We start from the raw sequence: 23,733 nt of genomic DNA on the forward strand, positions 1-23,733 counted from the left end.
ATCTCTTGACTGTTGGTGGTCCGCCATCATCATACAAAATGTGTTTTTCCTCAAAGGGCATCGTTTCCCAAATAAATATTATCAAAAATAGAAAACAACATCGTTTATTTTTTCTCCATTTTTTTAATTGATTTTTTTCTGTTCAAGTGTTGTGGAGAACACTGAATCACAGTAAATGTAGGGTAGCAGGGTACAGTTCTCCACATTGGTCACTGATATCCTTAAATAATAATAGTTTATACGTACAATTGTCTAATTTGTACACCAGTGTAAAAGTGTTGAACAAGTCATTGTAATAGTATTTATATGCCCAACTTGAAACAGCATATGAGCAATTCATCAACAATTTACACAAAAATTCTAAAATCAACAATTGACGAAAATAGGAAGTAACAAAATTCTATCAGCACAACCATACCTTATCTATGGAAACTCAGTTACCATGGTAACTGGAACAGAAGAGGTATTCTTCTGACACCACTGAATATAGACCGTATGGTCAGCAAATCGCTCATAAAGTTATATATATATATATATATTATATTGCATAAAATCATGACAAGACCTCCAATCATCACAATGTTCACATGTAGCCCCGTAATTCCTGACCCGGAGGTGTAAGTGACACAAATACCATCATTAACAGTAAATAGGGTTAGCTCATTTAACTCTTTCCTGTTTATCATTAATACATTTCTGATAAAATAGACATTTCCTGTAAAAAGGTTAAATAAGTTGTAACTATTTTAATGAGGAATAAAAAATGATATCTGTGTACAATACCGATCAAGAGCTGCAACATTTCATTCTTAACTTCACATATACTCACTATTTTTTTGCTTTTTCAGAGTTTTTTTCCCAGTGTTTTAAGACAATCAGTGACTAGTTTTAGATATGGTGAAAGCAGACTCCCTCGGGAATCATATGGTTACTGGTATCAACACTTACATAACACTCTCCCATCAAGCTTCCAACATTAGAACCACGACATTTAATGAGATGGGGAAACTAGAATCAGAGATTGGTTAAATATATTACTATACATGATGACTTTAGCACTAACATTACCTCCACCACAAGGAAACCATACACAATTTCATTGTTGAATTTACTCACAGAATCAACATCTAATTTGTTGCTTACATTCACGACTTTTAAAACATCAAATCACTTTGCCAAATAGCAGGCGTGCAAGCAGATTGTAACTTAAAAGATCACAACCCAAACATAATGCCTTAGAATAGATACCAAGCATATGATTAGGTTTCAACCTATAAGGAAGAAATTATGGTACATTTACCCATGATCAGTAGTTGGGCATTTCTAATGAACGATTATGCTTATAATCAATTAAAGATTCTTAACATATTGCAGGGCATCATAATCAAGAATATCAATCCATGTATCATTGTTAAAAATTTCAATGATAAAATCTAAAATGCTTGCATAACAAACAAAATGTACAGATTGACAGTACCAATAAACAATGTCATGATAATCTATTAATATTCTAAACACACGCAAAAAAAAAAAAAAAAAAGAAAAAAGACACAAGGTAAACAATGCTTGAAATTATATGGCAGTTATAATATAAATAAATGAAACTCTTGAAACATGCCACAGTCACACAACAGGCATCCATTTCAGGTCCAAATATCCCAACCCCCTCCAAAACCCCAATCCTTCCCTCCCTAGTTAAGTACTATTTTCAGAAATTCACATTGACAGCATCAATCCTCTCAATATTTCTGAAAATGAGGAAATGTGAGAAGAAAATAAATCCATTAAATGGCACATTTATTACCGATTTTTCTTAAAACTAATTTTTCGCAATTAACACCTTTACTTATATTTTTTTGCCTTGTGTCAAATGTGTTTTTCTTTTATATAATCAACAAATCAGGAAACAGTGACCTCTCATTGCCCCGCACAAAGTCAACAGCTGAAAAAATCTTGGCCAACCCAGGAGATAGGTGTAACACACAGGGTCTAGCACACAGGAATTATAAACGCTGTTCAGTAAAGAGACACAACACTCAAGATGAAACAGCTGTTTCTACTTCTTGCCAAAGGTGGCGGGTCCCCAAGCACGGCCAGGATTGGGTGCAGTGACTGCACCAAAGGATGGAAACTCCTCAGTACTGGTGGTGTCTGGAGCTCCATGCCATGGGGCATCAACCACCACGAAGCCTTGGTGGGATTCCTGCTGTCCTTTACTGTGACCTTCTCGTTTACTTGGTGGCCTTGTCAACTCGCGCATCGCCTCTTGATCAATCACATCCTGAAGCTGTAAATAAAATCCCATTAAGATTTTATCACTGAAAACACAAGATGTTCTAAGGGAGAGAACCCAATGTCACGATCACAGGAGTTACCTCCCATTAATAGTCAAAGTCAGTATTGCTTTAAAATGATACACAAAATGCTTGTAATCCTCAAAGAAATAAAAAAGCATAATATGTCCGCTTTAGTAACCAAGCTTAGATGTACTAGCAGAGCTATTTGTTTTTTTATTATTACTTTTCATTTTTTAATTGAGTGAACAATAATTCTTATTTTTAGCATTATACATATGCAGTAAAATGAGGTTGATTTTCATCTTATAGTATAACTTACAAATTCTTCCTCAATATTAAGGAGATGATCCTGGCAATCTTCCACAGCATCTTCAGCTCCAGTGATGAAGATGACATCAGGATCATCAGAATCTGACCGTGGGAAGCGAACATCAACCTTGAACTGTTCCATCAACTTCCTGATGTTGCGACCACGAGCTCCAATGATACGTGGATGAAACTCTGTGGTCCACACGGCACTCGATGGTAACCATTTCCTCCTGTGAAAAATATACAAGAATTATAATATTACTTGATTAGGATGCTCCAAATAAGGAAAACACATATTTCGATAATTTCTGCAAAACGTGTGATTCAAATATAGTTTAAACTATAAATGTGCCTCTTTTCTTATTTGAAGTATGTGCCACTTTTATTGGAAATACAATTTACAATACTGCACCATTATTGGACATTTTAAGTGTCTACCTATCCTAAGGGTAGAAAGATATTGCTTCTTTATATGGTATAGATTTCTCATTTAATTGTTTATTACAAATCCATGGTTTCAATGGTATCAAAAGGGTTGGAAGATATTTACCAATGCAGTACTAGTATCGGCTAGGTCAAATTACATTACACCAGAGATATCTATGCATTTTTAAACTAAATGAATTACAGAAGTGTCAATGCAAACAAATAACATTCTCGTTTCTTTAATGCATTGAACATTTTTGTGGCTTGTATCGTCAAGCGAGAAATCTAAAGTGCTTGGTTAAGGAAGAAAGCTTTTTTTAATAGTAATCAACAGGACTTACATATTCCTGAACGATCTTTAAGATGTCTTCCTTGGCCGCTTGTGTAGCCTTCTCGTAGCCAGTGATGGTAATGGTGTTTTGGTCGGTATCCTCACGGTTCGGGAACTGAATGTTGACATCATGGTCCTTACGTATCTTGGAGATGACTGCTCCTCTACGTCCAATGATCTTGGGGTGCAGGCTAGAATCAACTTCAATAGTCAGCTGGAAGCTTTTCAGTTCCTATCAAAAACAACACCAAAAATTATTAAAGCTCTAAAAATAATGAAAAAGGAAAATTCAAAACCTATCTATACTCTTAAACGACAGTACACATCATTTTTTTGCCAATCAGTTCAGCAGATTTCAAGATAATATCATAATAACATTGAAAATTCAATAATATTTTAAAGAGCATTAATCAAATCCAAGATACTTTCAAATTAAACTTCTTTAAGCCAGGTTACCATTTTCAAATTAAGTCTTAAATTAATGAACTACCGTAAAAACTTGTATAATTTGCGCACCAGTGTAATTTGCGCAGGTACTTTTTAGGGCTGAAAATGGTGAAAAAAATCTACTATCAGTATATTTTGCGCATCAAAAATTTTGGGAAAAAACGATGTCCAGGGAGTCCCAAAATCGATGTATGAAGGTGACAATTTCAATGCAAAATATTCCCCTAAGATGCTTGACAACTTGCACAAAGAAGTGTTGTATTAAGAATAAAATAACATATTAAAACCGCATCGTGTTTGTTTTCTTTTATTGGCCACCTTAACCTGAAACTTTAATATCTTGCAGATGTCTAAAACATCGGCGGTCCGGTCCGCCGTACTCCGTGCACATGTCAATGTTTTGAGATATTACACATGAATAGTAATCAGGAACATTTAAAAAGATTTGAATCTATTTGTTTAAAATTGTCACAATAAGTAATTAGTGTTTTTGAGATCATTAACAATCAACAACAATCGGCTAGCGGATACGTATGTTAGCTTGCAACAATCACCGTGCGAGTAAACTCACTACCTGTACGGTACCAGATCCAAGCTGATGGCTAATAATGTTTATCAATACGGTTGAATATGTCACTAACCTTGTAGCTTGTTAATTCTGCAGTAATAAAATTGCAAACCACTTATTGAAAGTCCTAATTATAGGTCAGTTTAGGCATCTTATAAATTCCACGTGTGTTTTGACTTTTTGCACACGGCCTACAGCTGGGCCCTACGTAAGGTTTCATGTGCAAAGCTGGTGGCTAATAATATTTATCAATACAGTTGAATATGTCACTAACCTTGTAGCTTGTTAATTCTGCAGTAATAAAATTGCAAACCACTTATTAAAAGTCCTAAATATAGGTCAGTTTAGGCATCTTGTAAATCCCACGTGTGTTTTGACTTTTTGCACACGGCCTGCAGCTGGGGTATACGTATGTTTGTGTACACACACACACTCTCTACAGACTTTCTCTACAGTCTCTCTCCCCTAAAAAAATACAGGTAAACTAGATTGACCCGGCCAAAGTCACTGATTGTGGCTGTCCCATTATACTACGAGGTGCACAGGGTATACATCTCTTGCTGACAGTAGAAGCCATGCTCTCAGTCAGTCGCCATTGAATTCTCAGGGCAAATGGAAACAAGACAATGTGATCATAACTTAACACTTTAATTAGCCTTAGATTATCCACTTTAATAGGTGAGGCATTGTTTTTACAATCTTTAATACCTTTTATCATATAAAATGGCTACCATACACAGAGCGGTACCTCAACATTCATAGATCGTCAGTCCCTCAGAATGGACAGATTTTTCCCCCGTAAAATTTTTTAATCTCCTCTATCAATATAATTTGCGCACCCCCAACTTCAAATTTTAATTTTGCACAGAAAAAGTGCGCAAATTACACAAGTTTTTACGGTACTTTCTTCACCTGTTCATGACAAGGATTCTTTTACCTGCAAAATAACACCTTTGTAACTTTTGATATAGTATTGAAATTATTTGATACCCATTTTCTTTTCTATCAAATGAATCAAACTTTCTTCTTTTTATGGAATCAGCGCGATAATCTTACCCTGTCTTCCATTTCCTTTTCAAGCTCCTCACATCGGTCTGACAGAGCAGCCATAGCCCGTCGGACGTTGGCCGGTGGACCAGTTACTTTGACTGTTTCACAGTGTTCACTTGCTGGTGGTATGGAGATGTTGACATCATGCTCCTTCATCATGCGACGAACATCCTTACCCTGTTGTCCGATGATGAAACGATGGAAGTCGTACCTGATGGTCATTTCATCCGTAATTGGTACAAGTGCCTAAAACGGTAATTAAATTTCATAAATCCTCAATACAACAAAGGAATAACTTAATGCCCTCCATTAGTTAGTTTGCATAGCCTAATATTTTTGCCTGTTACCAGATTTTTTATTGACAAATGTTTTACAATTTTGTAATCCGACAATAACACTTTTTATAAAATATGTACAGTCATTATTGTTTTTTGACATTTCCTTTTTTCATGATCACAGTTTTTTGACATTTCCTTTTTTCATGATCACAGCCTTGTCCAGTTGAATTGTGAAATTAAATAAATAAAGCTGAACAAGCTGTGAGAAAAAAAGCATGAAAAAATTCAAAATAAATGGCAATTTTCACAGTGAATTATGTTTGCTGATAAAGCAGACAGAATAACAGCGACTGTATTAATACAGTCAAAATTGCTTTAGCGACCTTCTGAATTCAGCAACCTTATTCCTCCCAGCGAAAAATTACTTTATTATCTAGTCTGTATTAAATGAATGTCTGTCTTAGGCCTAAAAAAAATATATGTTTGTTTCAGGTGCCCCTACCTACCCTAGTTTTTACTTCCGACCCTAGCTATTTTATCACACTTTTTCAAAACAAAAATATTGTGTATGAAGTTTTCAACTTCGATTTTCACGCATGCTTTAAGTTTAATCCAGATAAAGTTCAATTACGAATAATGGTAATGAGAAATAAATGACTTCTAGCCAGCCTAAAACCTGAAAGACAACTTACATGTACTATTAAATTACTTTTTAATGTAGTTATAAAGCCACTAGACCCCTCCCTCACACCTCCTAAAAAATAAAATAAGAAAAATAAAATAAAAAACAAATCCCGACCGACCTACCCTATTTTTTCCAGTCATGTAACCTGAAACATGCATATAATTTTTTTTGGCCTTATCCGACAAGCGACCATACTTTTAGGACCAAACAGCCCTCGATCTTCTGTATTTAAAGACACAAATCACACATGCATTTGTCTTCTATTCATATCTAAAGCCAAGTCATATAACTATCCTATAGGGCTTCCCACCCAGCCACATTAAGGCAAGACAAAAGGGCTATCCAGATGGCTTGGTTATACACAGTACACAAGGTGATAACTTTGACATAAATTAGCACCTATTGAGTATTTATGCATGAAGTCTTGACATCGGTACTGGTGGCCAAAGCCGTTTGCACGTCTGAGATTGATATTTCAACTTCAAGGAAAATGTGTTATTCAGTCATGATCTTTGTGACAAAAATAAATAACTATTACTTCCAAAATAAACTTAAGTAATAATGAACAAAGATTTACTCGCATAAAAACGACATGAGTGTAGCTAAGCAGGATGGCAGCTATTTTGGGAGATACTAATAGGAGTCGGAAATAGCTGATTTCTGGATGTTTTTTTTTTTTTTTTTTTTTTTATAATTATTTTTCACTCTATTTTTTTTTTTTATTCCATAAAGAAAAATAAATAAGACAATGAAAGAAAATGAAAAAAGAAAAAAACTTTTTAAAAATTATTTTGCTTTATAATACATTGCAATTTTGTAGTTAATTTTAAAATACAAGAAATTTTTACTCATATTCATGAATAAAAATAGAAAAATAAATAAAAGATAAATAGATAATTGAAAAATTAAAGTGATTAAAATTAAATACATAATTAAAATTTATGTAATACATCATATTTTGAAAATTTCCCTATGATACGCGATATGTTATATTTTTAATAATTTCCTATTATTTTGACTGTACAACAAAACTGTCAAAACATGTCCCACAATATTAACATTGATACATGTATTTAATGGTTCTAAAAAGATAGGTCAAATAAGAGACCAAATGTCATATGTGACCTATTTTTCAAAAATCCCTTGGAAGGTCTTTTTTGATAGTAAGGAAATAAAAACAGGCCATTGTTAGGACTCCTCTTTTACTAAGACACTAACCAGTAACGCTTCCTTAGCCTGTTCACAGTTCTCCTGCTTGCCAGTTATGACAATGATATCGTTTTTCTTGGGAGACTGTTCTGCAGGAGGGGCTTCATCATTTACTTCACCATTTACCATACCGTCATCCTGGTGGTTTTCTGTAGGAATCAGTGAAATCTTATAATTAGATCAGTTCCAGTTATCCAAATTATCGATATATGTGAATATCATTTTTTTTCAAATAACAGCAAAACCTTATCAATTCAACGTTAATGAAACCATGAGCAATTTCCAAATTTTGGCGTGGATTGGATTGGACGTGGAATGTGTTGTGAAAAACTAGTTCGGGACAATAAATAGCTATGGTAGTCAGAAAATATTTTTACAAACCTTTATCTCCATTGGCCATAGGTCTCTCCGGAAATTTAATGCCGACATCGTAATTACGTGTGATCTCCTGAACGTTTGAACCGCGAGTTCCCATCACTGTGCGGTGATGTTGTTGTGCGATCACACATTCAACTGTCACTTGCGAGTCCTGGAATGTAAAAACGATCACCATTTATATTTTTTTTTAAATAATTTGACAACTTATTTGATCTACCTTCTCATTTGAATTTGATGAGAAATAACTGGGGATCACTCAAATCAGCACTAATATCGGAATGTAATTTCAGGAATATTAAGTTTCAATAAAGAGACAGCAATGTTTTTAATCTAAACAATATCGTTTCAGATTAGAAAATCTTTAATACATCCATGAAAACAGGCCAAACCTAATCAAGGTCATTTTTCTGTGGAAAGACATCCATTTTCAAATTAAGATCCCAATCCCTTTATTTTTTTCTGGAAAGGCCTTCATTTACAAACTCCAAACAATAATTCAATCCCAGAGATTTAACCTTGATTTACATATCTTAGAAATGAACCTCCATCTAAATCCAAGATGTCTACTTAATCCTCTTACCAAACTTCAATTTGTTCCAGACTTGACCTACTTACTAAATCTGAGACGATCTCCTGAATGCGCTTCTTGGCCCCTTCCACACAATCTTTGGAGCCCTTAATGACGACGCGATCACTCTTGACTCCACTGCGAGGGAAACTGACTGTGACACCTCCATACTGCTCAGCAATGTGGCGGAGAACTTCACCACGCCTTGCCACAAAGTGTCGGTGATGTTTGGGATCAACATTCATCTCTCCCTCTACAATATTATCCTGAAAAATAAAGCAGGTTTATGGTAAGGGAAACCATCATTTACAAGCAATTAAGTATCAATATTTTACAAAGGAAAGTAATCGCTCCACTTATTTCTTAAAAGTTGCACTAGATCCTTTTTCCTTATATTTAATTACACGAAACATTTTAGCAACAATACATAATCCAAAACGAATATGACACCACAATATTTCTGCACACTGAGAATGAATTTGTCCTGCAGCAATACATGGATACCACACCAGTTATCTATATGGTCTTTGGTAATGTATAAAAACAGTATACAACTATTTCTCATGTTCTACTATTCATAAATATCCTGTTTTCTTACAAATTTAAAAACAAATTGTTATTCTTGTGAATCTAAGTGTTGTTTGATAAACTTTTTCTTGTTCATACCAGATTTTTAATGAGACCTTCCAGCTCGACCTTAGCCATGTCCACAGATTCTTTTTTGCCAATGATGCTGATCAGTTCCTGGTCTTGGTCTTCAGAACTAGGGAAGATAACTCTGGCTCCTGTTTTCTCACGCACCTAGAGCAATGTCAAAGATCAGTATGTAAATATAATCTAAACCTTATTGTTCGAGTTTTTCTTCCGTCAAAAGACTTCGACGACAATCTAATTACTGAAGTGAGTAATTGATTTCATCACTTTATAAGTGCTGGAATCACTATTTACACCTATGTTCCTGTCTCAGTCACAGAGCAAAAACTCTAATATTGTATTAATAACGTAACTTAAAATTACTTTCCTGTAAAATATGCATTAAACTGGAACATATATAGCACATGCAAATTCCACTTACCTTCCTAATGTTAGTTCCTCCCCTTCCAATAAGAAATCGGTGATATTCTGGTTTTGCTCTTACTTCTGCTGTGAAACTTGACTGTTGCTATAAATCAAATTCAAAACATTACTAAAACATTTAAATAGCTACTTCTGGCAAACAAGTATTGTAAATGAAACTTGCACTTATCTACCCAAATAGTAAAGATTATTCATGAGCTAATATGCTTAATATTTTCTTTTTCCACACACAATATGAAATATACCTTCTCAGATGCTAATTCCATCAGTTGTGTTTTGGCGTTTTCCACATCTGCAGTTGGTCCACGAATAATAACTTTGTCGCTGACATTGCCCTCTGATGGGAAACGAATGATGACTCCCCCACATTCCTCCATGATAGCTCGGATAAGTCTGCCCTTGGCGCCAATGATCGAGTTGTGTAGTTTGTGTGGGATACTCACAACTGCTTCTTTGATGTTGGCCTGAAATACAATGTAAAATTCAATGTCACCTGAAAGCACTGGAAATGCTATGTTCTAGAGGATAGTGACATTTAGTTTTTTGTTGCTTTTAAATTAAATATTAGACAACTTACTTTTTATATCAGACTTGTGTGATGTTTTTCATTATAAACACAAAATTTGATGCTATGTAACACATAACCATACAATCCTTTTGATTTCAGCTAATTGCCAAAAACAAAAGCCAAATACATTTTACACTGTACATTCATTGCCTTAATCACCAGTGTTTTTCCTGGGTATTTTGTGAAATTACCACCTGGTGAAAATTGGGAAATTTTGTGTGATAAAAGTAGGAAATGAAAAATTTAAACGGTGTTTATGGAAATTTTGGAAAAGGTAGAAATAGACAATTATGCTTCTGTAAGAATCAAGTGTAAGAATGGATATTAAAATACGACGTTCAGACTTGGGATTTAAAGAAGTTTTTTTAGTTTTCGTCGCACAACTCACTGATTTGGGAAATCTAGACATAGATTTGGGAAAAAATAACAAGAAATACAATTGGGAATCGGACCTTATTTCGGCCCCAAATATATAGGCAGGAAAAACACTGTTCACGAAACTCATCTTAAAATGATGAAACAAGTTACCTCTTCAATAAAAAAGAGAATAAGTTTGATATGCCACCTACCAGGTCTTTCTGAATAGCCTCTATTTGGGCCCTAGCTGCTTCCACGTCAGCCTTTTTACCAGTGATGAGGATGACATCGGACTCGCTATCCTCACTCGGCAGATCAATCCTCGTGTTGGTTTTCTTCACGGATCTGATATACATTAACACATTTACTATTGTATCATAGTTAAATTTTAACTGCAACAAAATTTTTGGTTCTTAAAAGCTGATTACTCAAATTCCATAATTAGAATTGATTATTTTCTATTGTATAAACTCTAGGTAATACAGAAACTAGAAATGTGTGTCAGACATAATTGCCCCTACCTCCACGATAACAGGTTTGGATACATATTTCTATCTGGATTATAGTCACTATGAAGATTTACTATATAAACTTACCTTCCTGATTGTAGCTCCACCTTTGCCGATGACATTCTTGTGAAAGTCTTTGAATATGTGGACATTGGCTTGGTAGTTACTTGCAACCTAGTCATTGAAAACATCTCAGATTATACCACGAGACACCACAATCAACATTATCTCATTGTTTTTTTTATAAGTACAAGCAAAAAACAGTATCACAATACATTTATTCAAATCAATGAATACTGCAAGAGTTTTTGTTAAGGAGTTGTTTTGTTTAACAATATTGTTATTTCTGAATACAAACTGTTCATTAAATATTTAAACACTTTATTAAGTATAAGCGACTTACCATATCTTGTTGCAGCTGTGAGAGATGTTTGAAACACTTGTCCACGTCAGCTTTTGGTCCCCTCAATGTTACAATGTCACTCTTTTTACCAGGATCAGGGAAGGTGATCTGGACTTGATTGAAGCGCTCTCTGATCTCTCTGATATTCTCTCCACGAGCTCCAATAATGGTGCGATGAAAACGTTGCTCAATCAGAATATCTTTACTCTTCTCGTTTTCCTATAAAAGGTAAGATTCTTTTTAGACAACAATAACAACTTTGCAATATTTAACAGATTTGATTTTTCTTTCACTTTTGGCAATAGTTTAAAAAAATTGTTAGGTATGTAATCATATTCTTGATAAGTCATTTTGCGCTAAAGTTTGATTTTTTCTGATCAGATTTTCTACATAACATTAGTGTAGCAATTTTGGATTATAAAGAATGCATGAATTCATCACTGCGCAAAGCCATTCAAAATCAAATAAGTGCTAAAATTAGTATGTTTACAGTTTTATAGCAAGGCAATAACTAAACTGAACACCTATTATCTTTTACAACACAAAATTTAGAAACAACACATAAGGTATGGATTTAGAAAGCAACATTAGTTTCCATCTATATAGGCCTTACCATTCTCTTGGACATCTCCATGAGTTCTTCCTTGGCCTGGAGCACACCTTTAGGATCACCTTCAATCCGGATAATATTGCTGTGTTCCGTGTCTGATGGTATCTTTATTGACACTCCCGTATCATTCTTGATTCTTGTGACTGAAAGATTTTACAAGTTTTACTAAAATATACATCTTTTTATTTAGAATAAATATTGTATTCTACTCTTAGATTATAGTTAATTTTGTTTTATGTGTTTTATAACTTTATAATCAGCTGTGACAGTTTAGAATACCAGTTGGTATGCAAGCTATAGTAGGTTTATATATGTCAAAACACTTGAACCATCTATGGAAACAATAGTTTCATTAATAGCAAAGGTATCATAACCTGTTTTTATAATTTTCATATTTTCGTATGCAATTTCAAACTAAATGTTCCTTAACAGTAGATAGCCTAGGTTATCACTTACTGTTCTGTCCGGCCTTTCCAATGATGTGTTTATGGAATCTTTGGTCAATATTCACTTCTGTGAAGTCCATACGTGTTTGCTATAGAAACAAAATAATAATTTACAATTCAAAATGAAACAATTGAATATATTGATTGTCAATAAAATGTTGAATTGTTATTAATACAAGAGCATAATCAAAATTCTTTAAAAATAAGTCATTTGACAGTTGCAGTATTACTCAAGTCTGTCTTTTTAGTTATTTTTTTTTATATCAATTCAATCCAAGAAACAGCCTTTGTTGACCTCTAACTAAAAGTAATGTACTTCTATATGTTTTCCATCATATCACTAACCAGATCCTTTACAACACCCTCCAACTCCTTGACAGCAGATTCCACTTCTTCTGGTGGGCCTTCAACAACGATCTTGTCTGCCCCATCCGTAAACTCAATGTGTACCTGTAGTTAAACACGATATTGTTATCACATTATTTAGTTTGTAAGTACCAATCAAGATTATTCCAATTTAAGTGAAACGAAATTATACAAGAGGGGAGATAACTCACTCTGACATAGGGTTATTCATCATTACCGTTTAGGAAGATGTTTCTTTTAATACATAATTATAAATTAGGAATAAAAGAATTCCAAAGAAGATGTTAAAATCTAAGTGTTTGTATGGTTCATTGGTAGTTTTGCAAAACATTTTTTGATGAAATATCTAAATAGTGGTTTTTCTACTCACCTTTGAGAATGATTCTGTGATCTTTCTAACATTGGCACCCTGTCGTCCTATCACATATTTATGCAGCCAGGTTGGGGCCATAACCTCTGCAAATACTACACTATTGGCCTGAAAATGTAAATCAATAGAATTTTAATTTCAAAGACGCAACCTACAAGTAGTGCAAAAACACCATATTTGATTATTATATATATATAAAGAAAATAAAACAATTTCCATACTATTAAGCAGAGGTGTTGTTTTTTTTTTTATATCATATCATTTTATATCATATCATCAATGTGATCTTCCACGTTTTCTTCAAGCCTTGGTTATCTGAATTTTACCTATAATTTCTGTCTATGTTCATTAAATATCATCAGCTCTACCTTGGAGTAGACCATAGTGAGTGCTGGTCCTAGTTTGTCCTGTTCACCGCGTAGTGTGATGGTCTCCAGTGAACTATCCACAGGTGGTACTTCTACTGACACACCTGTATCAGCCAGTATTTCGTGGACTCCATTTCCACGTGGTCCGATAATGTACTTATGCTGAGACTTCCTCACCTCGACAGAGACAGTCTGGCATTTTCGTTTCTACAAATCAAACATGATGTCAAAAATCATGATGTTACTATGCTCATTCGTATATCATAATTCTGAATATTCTGCTGTATGCAAATCTGACACAAAGTCTCCAGCCTCTACTCAAAAACCTAATTTCTCTATTCGAATAAAACACCTTTTCTGAAACAATCTAATATGTATTCATGATGGTAAATTTTAAATTGTTTTCTGATAATGAAATAGTGGTCATCTTAATCTGGTTTAGCCTTCACTTTAATACAAGAATCATAGCCAGAGGAATGGTTGCAAAAATGCATCTTCATCATCAAAATGTACCTTCTCTTCATAAATCTTCATGATGTTAGCTTTACATTTGAGGACTCCATCCACTTCTCCTGATACAACTATCTCATCCTTCATCACACTCGGTGGAGGCATATGGATTTTGGCTCCTGTCTCATCAATCCACTTCTTAATATTATCATTCTTAGGTCCACAAATGAAGGGGTGATATACTTTAGGTACAGGTAGACGCTCAAAAGCCAGTTTAGCCTAAAATACAAGTAAAATTCTGAATTTAAACAGTTCAATACAAGTTATAAAAGTATATGGTTACAACAAGTATTCACAAAAGTTCTGAACATTTAGGAATTTTTTCCATTCTGATATACCAGGGCTTTAAAAAGAAAGTCTTCTTAAAAGAGCTATAATATCAAATTTTGTATTCATAAAGCCATTAAACTATTTGCACAAATACTGCCAAATCAATGCCTTTGTGGCAGAATTGTCATTCAAAACTTACATCAAAGAATATGTTTGTTAGTTGAATAGTTTGGTTTGGTTTGGTTCTTTAATTAACGTCCTATTAACAGCTATGGTCATGTAAGGATGGCCTCCCATGTATGCAGTGTGTTGCGTGTATGTTGTGCGAGGTGCGTGTTTTTGGAAACTTGGGTATATTCTTGTTGTGTCTTCTTGTATAGTGGAACTATTGCCCTTTTTATAGTGCTATATCACTGAAGCATGCTGCCGAAGACACCAAGCAACACACCCCACCGGTCACATTATACTGACAACGGGCGAACCAGTCGTCCCACTCCCCGTTTGCTGAGCGCTAAGCAGGAGCAGAAACTACCACTTTTATAGACTTTGGTGTGTCTCGGCCAGGGGACAGAACCCAGGGCCTTCCTCACAGGGGCGAACGCTCAACTCAAGGTCAAAAGTGAGGCGGTGCCAAGGGAGGCAATAGGAAAGATAAAGTCGGTTAGGAAGAAGAGAAAGATAAGATCCTAAATTTAGTCGCCTTTTACGATCATGCAATATGGGCAGCAGGTACAATTCTAATGCCCTACCTTTCGATCAAAAACTTCTGCCAGAAGACACTTTTAATTTTTTTTTTTTTTATTTTATTCTAAAACTGAAACAATTGATTTTATAAAAAAAAAGTTTCCTGAATAATTGCCAATACCTGTTCATCAGAGGTTATTTGTATCTCGTGCCTGGCCTTGTCAATGCCTTCTTTGGTTCCGGTGATTTTAATCATGTCCGAGTTCTCTTCTGGTCGGGGGATGGTAATCTTCGTCTGTGTTGCCAGTTCTAGATCCTGAAGTTTCTTGCCACTTTTTCCAAGGATGAATCGGTGGTGTTCCCTGGGTATTTTCAGTAAAGTATTGGCCTAAAATAACAAAGGTAGCAACTGAGGATTTGTAATTTTGTCTTGGTACAGTTACCTCATTCACTTTGATACATACTTCTCATCTAATTTTACAACTTTCATTAAAGAATGAATTGAATATTCTGCATCATCAAACAAACATTGATTTACCTGTGTCTGCAAGCGACTGACAATTTCTCTTCTGGCTTTCATTACATTTTGATCTTTTCCATGTATTACTACAGTCAAACTCTGGTCCTTAGCACAGCTCATCTCGATTGACACATCTGAAGCAACGAGATTGTCAAAATTTAATAATCTATTGTATTATGTTTAGCAACATGTATTACTACAGTCAAACTCTGGCCCTAAGCACAGTTCATCTCGATTGACACATCTGAAGCAAAAAGGTGGTCAAAATCTAATAATCTTATCTATTGTATTATGTTTAGTGTCATGTTTGACAACAAAAAATCAAAGTCATTGAAATGTTTATATTATAAATCCTTACCTCATTCACCTGTGAAATTTTATTATGAATTGTTCCAGCTTTAGTTTTTGGAGATTTCAAACAAATCTTCAGGGATGAATGAGTTAAAAGAAATATAACTCTGGCAGCCAGTGTTGTTTTTCCTTACTATTTTGAACAGCCCATGCTTTAACAATTAGGATAATAACCCGTAATTTGGAAGAAATTTGGAAAATCAGGGGTGTAAAAATTTTTTCAAAGTCACTTGCCCCAGGCAAATAGAGCCCAATAATTCACTTGCCCAAAATTAAATTCCACTTGCTCACAACTATTACCATTTTTTTTTATAGCAGTACTGTACTAACTAGAAAAAATGAAAATCAAAACTTTAAAATTATCCAATAAATATTTCTTATTCTATTTCACAAGAAATTTTCCTTATATTATTGAAGGAAAAATTAAACAATTATTTTGCAGCACCATTTGCATTTTAAAACTTTTTTTTTGCTTTTTGTTTCTTTTAATTATTTTCTAAATTCCTGAAACCGCATTACAGCTTCATTATTAATTCCCAAGTCCTATTTAATTTCCTACCTTGAACAGAGATCGTTTTTACACAGCAAAACTACTTGCTGACGTCGCAAAACATAATAGTTGTATAACTTAAAAGCAGTTAACTATTGTTTTTATCAGCTTAAATGTCTGAAAAACGTCTTAGAACTGAAGGTGCACCTAGCTATAGAGCGACCTAGTTAAGCTCATTTCGATTTTTGTGAAATAAAAATTGTTTCTACTCCCAAATTATTTGTTTATAGCTATGTAGACTATATTTACACAAAATCTGGTACAAATTATCATCAACACAAATTTTATTGAAGTTTTTATTTGGAAATTTGACTTCAAAATTGGGAAAATAGGGCATTTTTTGGCTAAGGGAAACAGCGGAAGTTCATCTGTAGATTCAACCAAAGAAAAAACACTGGCAGCAAGGTTTTATTTGAGAAGTTACTGATCAGTAATTATCATAGGTTTTAAAGATGAAATTACTTACTGTTACGGGCCATTATTTCCTTACAAATTTTTGCCTGGTCAGTCTCATCTCCAAAACTCTGTTCATTAAATTCTTTATACCTTCGTTCTTCCATGGGCACAGTAAACACCTGAAAATTGAAAATTCACATTTCAAGTGGAAAACCAAATCTACTTCAAATCAAACAAACACATTTAGAAACTCAACTTATTATTCAACCTATTTAAATTAAAGAATTCATACACTGAATAAATTATTGAAATATTCAAACTCATGGTATTAGGGTCAATCCCAGATATTAGAGCAATTTATGTAGGATATTTTTCTTTTGAGCCCTGAACTCACGACTAGTCCTCGACTCACCACTTTTGAAAATGGTTGAGTCCCAGACAAAATCAGTGAGTCCCAAAATATATGTGAATCCTCGCAATAGTGCATTCCTGTATGATTTATTTCAATCATATCATTCAATTAGGAACAAAAATTTTTCAAATTATAACAACCTTTTAAATTACATATCTAAACATATCAAATTTAATTATTTCATAAAAAAAATATAATTTATTTAAAATTATGTTAATCAAATCTTCTATGTAAACAAGTTACACATTTGTATTTAACATGTTCCTTATTTAGGTGGTGTGCTCCCACTTCAAAAAGGATAAAATATTTCATTGTAATGTCATTTTTTCCAGCCAATCTTATCAATCTATATTAATTCGTCATTGTCATTCCATAAAAAAAATAATTTCAAAAGATTCATTAGGTCAATTTTCAATAGGAAAAACATACTGATTATATCATTTATTGTTAAAAGGGACATGAACCTTAAATAATTTGTTCTGTATGCTTATGGTTTTCAAATCTTTATTGAATATTTTATTATAATGATTGATTATCTAAAACGACAGGAATACATGGGGAATACCTATCTCAAAAATCATAAAAAAAAGACTGTCATATTCTATTTTTGGAACACAAAACGAAAGCTGGCCGAAATCAAGGCACTTATTTACCTGAGTGCAGGTTGATGTTTTCATGGTCATTTTGTTACTCCATATCGTCTTTTCCATGGTTGGCTGTTTTTGCCCCATTGCTCCAAAAGTGCGGCCGAGGGGAGGGAACGCCTCCCCATACTGTTGGGGTTTTATCGGGGTCGTAGGCCTCTGCATCGACATTTCGGACCACTTCTTCGTTTGTAGCCATGTTCTGAACTCGTTTTTAATTGGGCGATTCCAAGTCGTACAGTACAGACTAGAAAAAAGATAAAACATGATCTTCTACAATTTATGTAGGATTTCTTAAGGCGAGTCCAGAAGACTAATTTTCAAATTTTGATGAGTCCCAATATTAAGAAATGTAGAGACACTGAAATTTTACATGAACAAGATGATAATGCTTCAAGTGTTAATTGTTGAATTAGCTAGTGTCCTCAAAAGACGACCTCTTGTGTATGCGTGTACTGCATGTTTTGGATTTTGTTTGATTAGTTCAACATCCTAATATAAGCAAGGATTATCTAAAGTGCAAGACATCGCGAAAGTTGAGAGAAAAAGAAAAAAGAAAAAAAGGCCGAACATTCTGACCGGCAATGACTGTGAAAAAAGCCGGACCGAACAAGATTTTGCCAGACCGAACATTAATGTGAATTTTTGAAGTAAACATAATTTTCTGCTATAAGTATCCAGGCAACTGTTTTCATGATTATCTAATTTATCTTATGCAGTTTACATATTTGCCAGGTTCAGCACCTGCGTAATACTTCAGAGACACCATTTCTACTGACTTCCATTACTCAATAATTGCCGGACGGTCGGTCCTGACCGGTTTTTGAAATAGGCGGTCCGAGACAAATTTTGCCGGACATGTCCGTGGGACTGGCATATTTCGTGATGTCTGAAAGTGTTTAGGTTTTTAAAGAGTTATTTTCAATGCAAAGGCTGATTCTACTATCATTTTAAGACCGCTTAAATGGCCCAATTCCCCTTCTAGCAGCCCCATTTCAAATTGCCTGACTTTTCTTAAAATTCCAAACAGCTTGCCTCTGAGCTGTGACTTTCTAGACTACGTAAAAAAGTCACAAGATTTTTTCGGAAACTTCGGCTCCATATTTTAGTCATGCCATTTCAAGCATTTTGATGATGTTTAGAGCTTGAGTGCAAGCGTCTATGTGATCAAAATATCAAATACGCCGAAATAGGCCTACCGTATTCAACCCTATAAGCCCCCATGTCCATATAAGCGCCCCTTCCCCTTTTTGAGGCCTCAATTTCAATTGCTCGGGCAAAAATAAAGACCAAAACTACACAAAACAGTATAAATTTGCAGTAATAGCGTCTTCTTAGCACCTTTTCATTTTTTTTAAACGCATTGGGCGCTTAAAGTTGTATGGTCTATAACTTTCGCTCTTTTGGTCATAGTGAAAACTGTTTTAAGTGTTTATACATATTTTTCTCCGTCTGCCTGAGGTTTAAACTTTCTAATTTTACCACTATTTATAAAGTTGCAGCACTGGAAGTATCTTTAATTATAAAAGTAAAAAATCTTTTTAACGTGTACACGTGAAAAATAGGCTCGAAAGATGCCGAATCATTCCTAACTCTTCCGAACATCGTCGCGACAATATCGAAGTAAAACGAGAGTTGTGAAACCAAGAGAAAATATCAACAATTTTTCATAAACAAAATCTGTGGTCGACCTCATCAGACTCTATCTACAAAGAAAATAATGCTCGCACATTACAATATTTGATACACACAACATTTTACAGTACAGGGGTGTAAAAATTTATTTCAAAGCACTAGCCCAGGGCTAGTAGACACCAAAATCTCACTAGCCCGGCCTAAAATATCTACTAGCCCAGCCAAAAAAAAAATGAAAAATTTATAATACCAGTATTTTTTATACTGTATAAATTCAAATATTTTTAATTGAGTGAGTATTTTTATTATTTGCATCTACTTTTTTTTATTTAAATTAAAATAAACATTAAGAAAATCTTTAATCTGTGATATTTCTAGAACACAATTTTTAGATTTTTTTTAATCCTGAAACCGGATTCTGGATTCCCGACCTTTGACCTGGATATTAGAATAACCATAACAAATATGGCTGCCTACTGCAGGCATGGCTTTGCAGCCGACTTTTTGAGGAATAGATTCCAGTTCTTTAACATCGTTTTTGTAACTATTAAAATTTACTGATCTGATAGCTGAGATGACTTATTTGATGGTTTGTATATTGTTTTTCTAGAACTTGTGTTGCAAATTACGTAACTTTCACATGAAATGCTATGCATCACTATTCACTGTGGTGATCGGGAGGTCTACTGTACCTGTCTACAGTCGTAAATAAATTAGACAACATGACTCCAGATTAATATTTAAAGTTAGATACAAATATTACATAGAATTGCAATGTTTTAAAGTGTCATTATGACTTAATATTGATGTTTTTCGTTTTGAGATATCTTTGAAAAAAGTCACTAGCCCCGGGCTAGTATGGCTAAAATTTCCACTAGCCCAAGCTGAAAATTTGGTAGCCCCGGGCGTCTGGCTAGTGGATTTTTACACCCCTGCAGTAATGTGTAAATTGGATGTTTCAAATACTCAATCTGTGGACATATACTAGCATGATTTGCTCATATAGGCCAGAAGGAAAACGTAAACAAACATTGTGTGCTTACGCTAGTAACCTGGCTCACCATGTGCAGGTCGTGTTGAACGTAAGTCACGTGATACGATTAGGAATCCGACAAAACCCGAAGTGGCGGTGATTGAAGGCGCTTTATTCAAATCAGGAATATATGATTCCTAGATTTCGGCTCTCTTATAGGCCGACATATGCTTTTGGGGAGCTAAATCATCAAGTTACATGTCAATGTTTAAATATCAAATGTTTAAGTTACATATCGTTACAGTGAAATTAGCAGCAATACAACTTTAAATAATTATTGGGTCGAATACGGTAATTCGCGTTGAGGACATGAAAAAATGTAAATGGGATTTGTAATAAAACAAGAGGCCCATGGGCCTTAACGGTCATCTGACTATTAGTACAACATAGTTGTTTAAAGATTTTAGCCTATTTGCCGCCTGTGACCTTGAATGAAGGTCAAGGTCATTCATTTGAACAAACTTGATAGCCCTTCATCCCAGCATGTACCAGGTCCAATATCAGTACCCTGAGCCTTCTGGTTCTTGAGAAGAAGTCGTTTTAAAGATTTTAGCCTTTTTGACCCCTGTGACCTTGAATGAAGGTCAAGGTCATTCATTTGAACAAACTTGGTAACCCTTCATCCCAGCATCCTACAGGCCAAATACCACTACCCTGGGCCTTCTGGTTCTTGAGAAGAAGTCGTTTAAAGATTTTGGCCTTTTTGACCCCTGTGACCTTGAATGAAGGTCAAGGTCATTCATTTGAACAAACTTGGTGACCCTTCATCCCAGCATGTCACAGGTCCAATATCAGTACCCTGAGCCTTCTGGTTCTTGAGAAGAAGTCGTTTAAAGATTTTAGCCTTTTTGTTCCCTTTGACCTTGAATGAAGGTTAAGGTCATTCATTTGAACAAACTTGGTAGCCCTTCATCCAAGCATGTCACAGGTCTAATATCAGTACCCTGAGCCTTCTGGTTCTTGAGAAGAAGTCCTTTAAAGATTTTAGCCTATTTGACCCCCGTGACCTTGAATGTAGGTCAAGGTCATTTTTTTAACAAACTTGGTAGCCCTTCATCCCAGCATGCCACAGGCCTAATATCAGGTCTCTAGGCCTCTTAGTTATTCACAAGAAGTTGTTTAAAGAATTTTAGCCTATTTGACCCCTGTGACCTTGAATGAAGGTCAAGGTCATTAATTTGAACAAACATGGTAGCCCTTCATACCAGCATGCTACAGGCCTAATATCAGGTCTCTAGGCATCTTAGTTATTCACAAGAAGTTGTTTAAAGAATTTTAGCCTATTTGACCCCTGTGACCTTGAATGAAGGTCAAGGTCATTTATCCGAACAAACTTGGTAGCCCTTCATCCCAGCATGCCACAGGCCTAATATCAGGTCTCTAGGCATCTTAGTTATTCATAAGAAGTTGTTTAAAGAATTTTAGCCTATTTGACCCCTGTGACCTTGAATGAAGGTCAAGGTCATTTATCCGAACAAACTTTGTAGCCCTTCATCCCAGCATGCTACAGGCCTAATATCAGGTCTCTAGGCCTCTTAGTTATTCACAAGAAGTTGTTTAAAGAATTTTAGCCTATTTGACCCCTGTGACCTTGAATGAAGGTCAAGGTCATTTATTTGAACAAACTTGGTAGCCCTTCATCCCAGCAACCTACAGACCAAACATCAGTACCCTGGGCATTCTGGTTCTTGAGAAGAAGTTGTTTAAAGATTTTGGCCTTTTTGACCCCTGTGACCTTGAATGAAGGTCAAGGTCATTCATTTGAACAAACTTGGTAGCCCTCCATCCCAGCAACCTACAGGCCAAATATGAGTACCTGGGCCTTCCGGTTATTGAGAAGAAGTTGTTTGAATGAAAAGTTTACGCACGGCGCACGGCGCACGGCGGACGGCGCACGACGACGGACGGTGCATGATGACAATAGGTCATCCTGACCCTTCGGGTCAGATGACCTAAAAATAGTATACTAGTACTATTACTATATAGCAATAAATAGTTCCATAGTATAATAAAGATTATAATTTAACTAAACAGACTTTCAAATAACGGGCAAATCGTCACAAATCTTTGAATTTCTTCCTTGTAAATTTTACACTGTGTCCATCTTACCTTACAGTCTCTGGAATTATGGGAAAGCAGCACTTCCGGTATTTAATTATCTCCCTTGCACTGGATTTAAACATGCTGGTTCAAATCCTTCTAGGGGCAAGTAAATTTTTTTTTCCATTTTCTATTACCGATATTATTTTCTTTTCCCATAGCTAGCATTATCAAATGCAAACACCATTACAAACTGTAATATCTCAAGGCAATCATATAAGCTGTATATATCATATTTTTTACATAACTTACCTACAGGATATTACTATTTGTAAGCGATTTCAAGTTTTTATGTGTTGTAAATATTTCTATTTACAAATTAGACAATGATTGGAATAAATTTAATAACTTAATCAATTTGTAACCCTGGTTCAATAATTTAAAAAAAAGGAATTTTTATCAACCAGTAAACCATGATTAAAAATTATATACAAATGTAATATCAGCTGTATCTTCTGAGACCATTCTTACCATAACTCTCTCTTTTTTCCTCTCTTTTTTCTCTCTACCCCCCTTTATCTATCCATTATACAAACCCTTTCTCTTCTTTCTCCTCTTCTTTGAGAAAAACAACAACACAGTATTTTTGTTTATAAAAAGTAACTTAACAAGTATGATGTCTCATCACTTAACCTCATAATAACATCAATGTATAATCAATGTATAACATCAATATATGTCAGGTTATATTGTATACTAGACTGACTACGAAAGAATATAAATATGACTGAAGGCAAGGCCTTAAAGGGCACAGCCAGATGCTTCAGTAACCATTAATTATGCAAAGTTAAAAAGTTCAATTTTATGGAAATAACGGAGGCAAATTTTCTGTTTATTTTTATTCATATATCTCACTCTATCCTTGTCCCAAAACCCCCATTTGAGAAGGAAATTCACATAAGAGAAAGAAGAAATTTTTATTTCCGTAACAGATATTCCGTTTTGGGTCGACTGATTATATTGGAAGGTGGTCTATCACTTGAACGATTGCAAATAAAGAGCAATTGC

The 23,733-nt window shown here is 34.7% G+C and overlaps 1 protein-coding gene across 1 annotated transcript; it reads right to left on the reverse strand.

The window, feature by feature from the left end:
• LOC138313048 (vigilin-like) lies at positions 1–18,171 on the reverse strand. Its single transcript, XM_069253704.1, is given in 25 exon segments — positions 1–2,287; positions 2,617–2,793; positions 2,795–2,836; positions 3,374–3,595; positions 5,435–5,674; positions 7,610–7,749; positions 7,982–8,129; positions 8,594–8,812; positions 9,213–9,347; positions 9,622–9,708; positions 9,869–10,087; positions 10,761–10,887; positions 11,140–11,231; positions 11,461–11,679; positions 12,074–12,213; positions 12,527–12,605; positions 12,862–12,966; positions 13,253–13,360; positions 13,621–13,827; positions 14,134–14,349; positions 15,266–15,472; positions 15,623–15,738; positions 16,972–17,080; positions 17,967–18,098; positions 18,100–18,171. Coding segments are annotated over 25 exon segments (3,774 nt in total). The 5' UTR covers positions 18,157–18,171; the 3' UTR covers positions 1–2,056.
• Between the last annotated feature and the right edge of the window lie 5,562 nt (positions 18,172–23,733).

This window comes from Argopecten irradians, unplaced genomic scaffold, assembly GCF_041381155.1.
Source record: "Argopecten irradians isolate NY unplaced genomic scaffold, Ai_NY scaffold_0566, whole genome shotgun sequence".
Taxonomy (NCBI): Eukaryota; Metazoa; Mollusca; class Bivalvia; order Pectinida; family Pectinidae; genus Argopecten; species Argopecten irradians.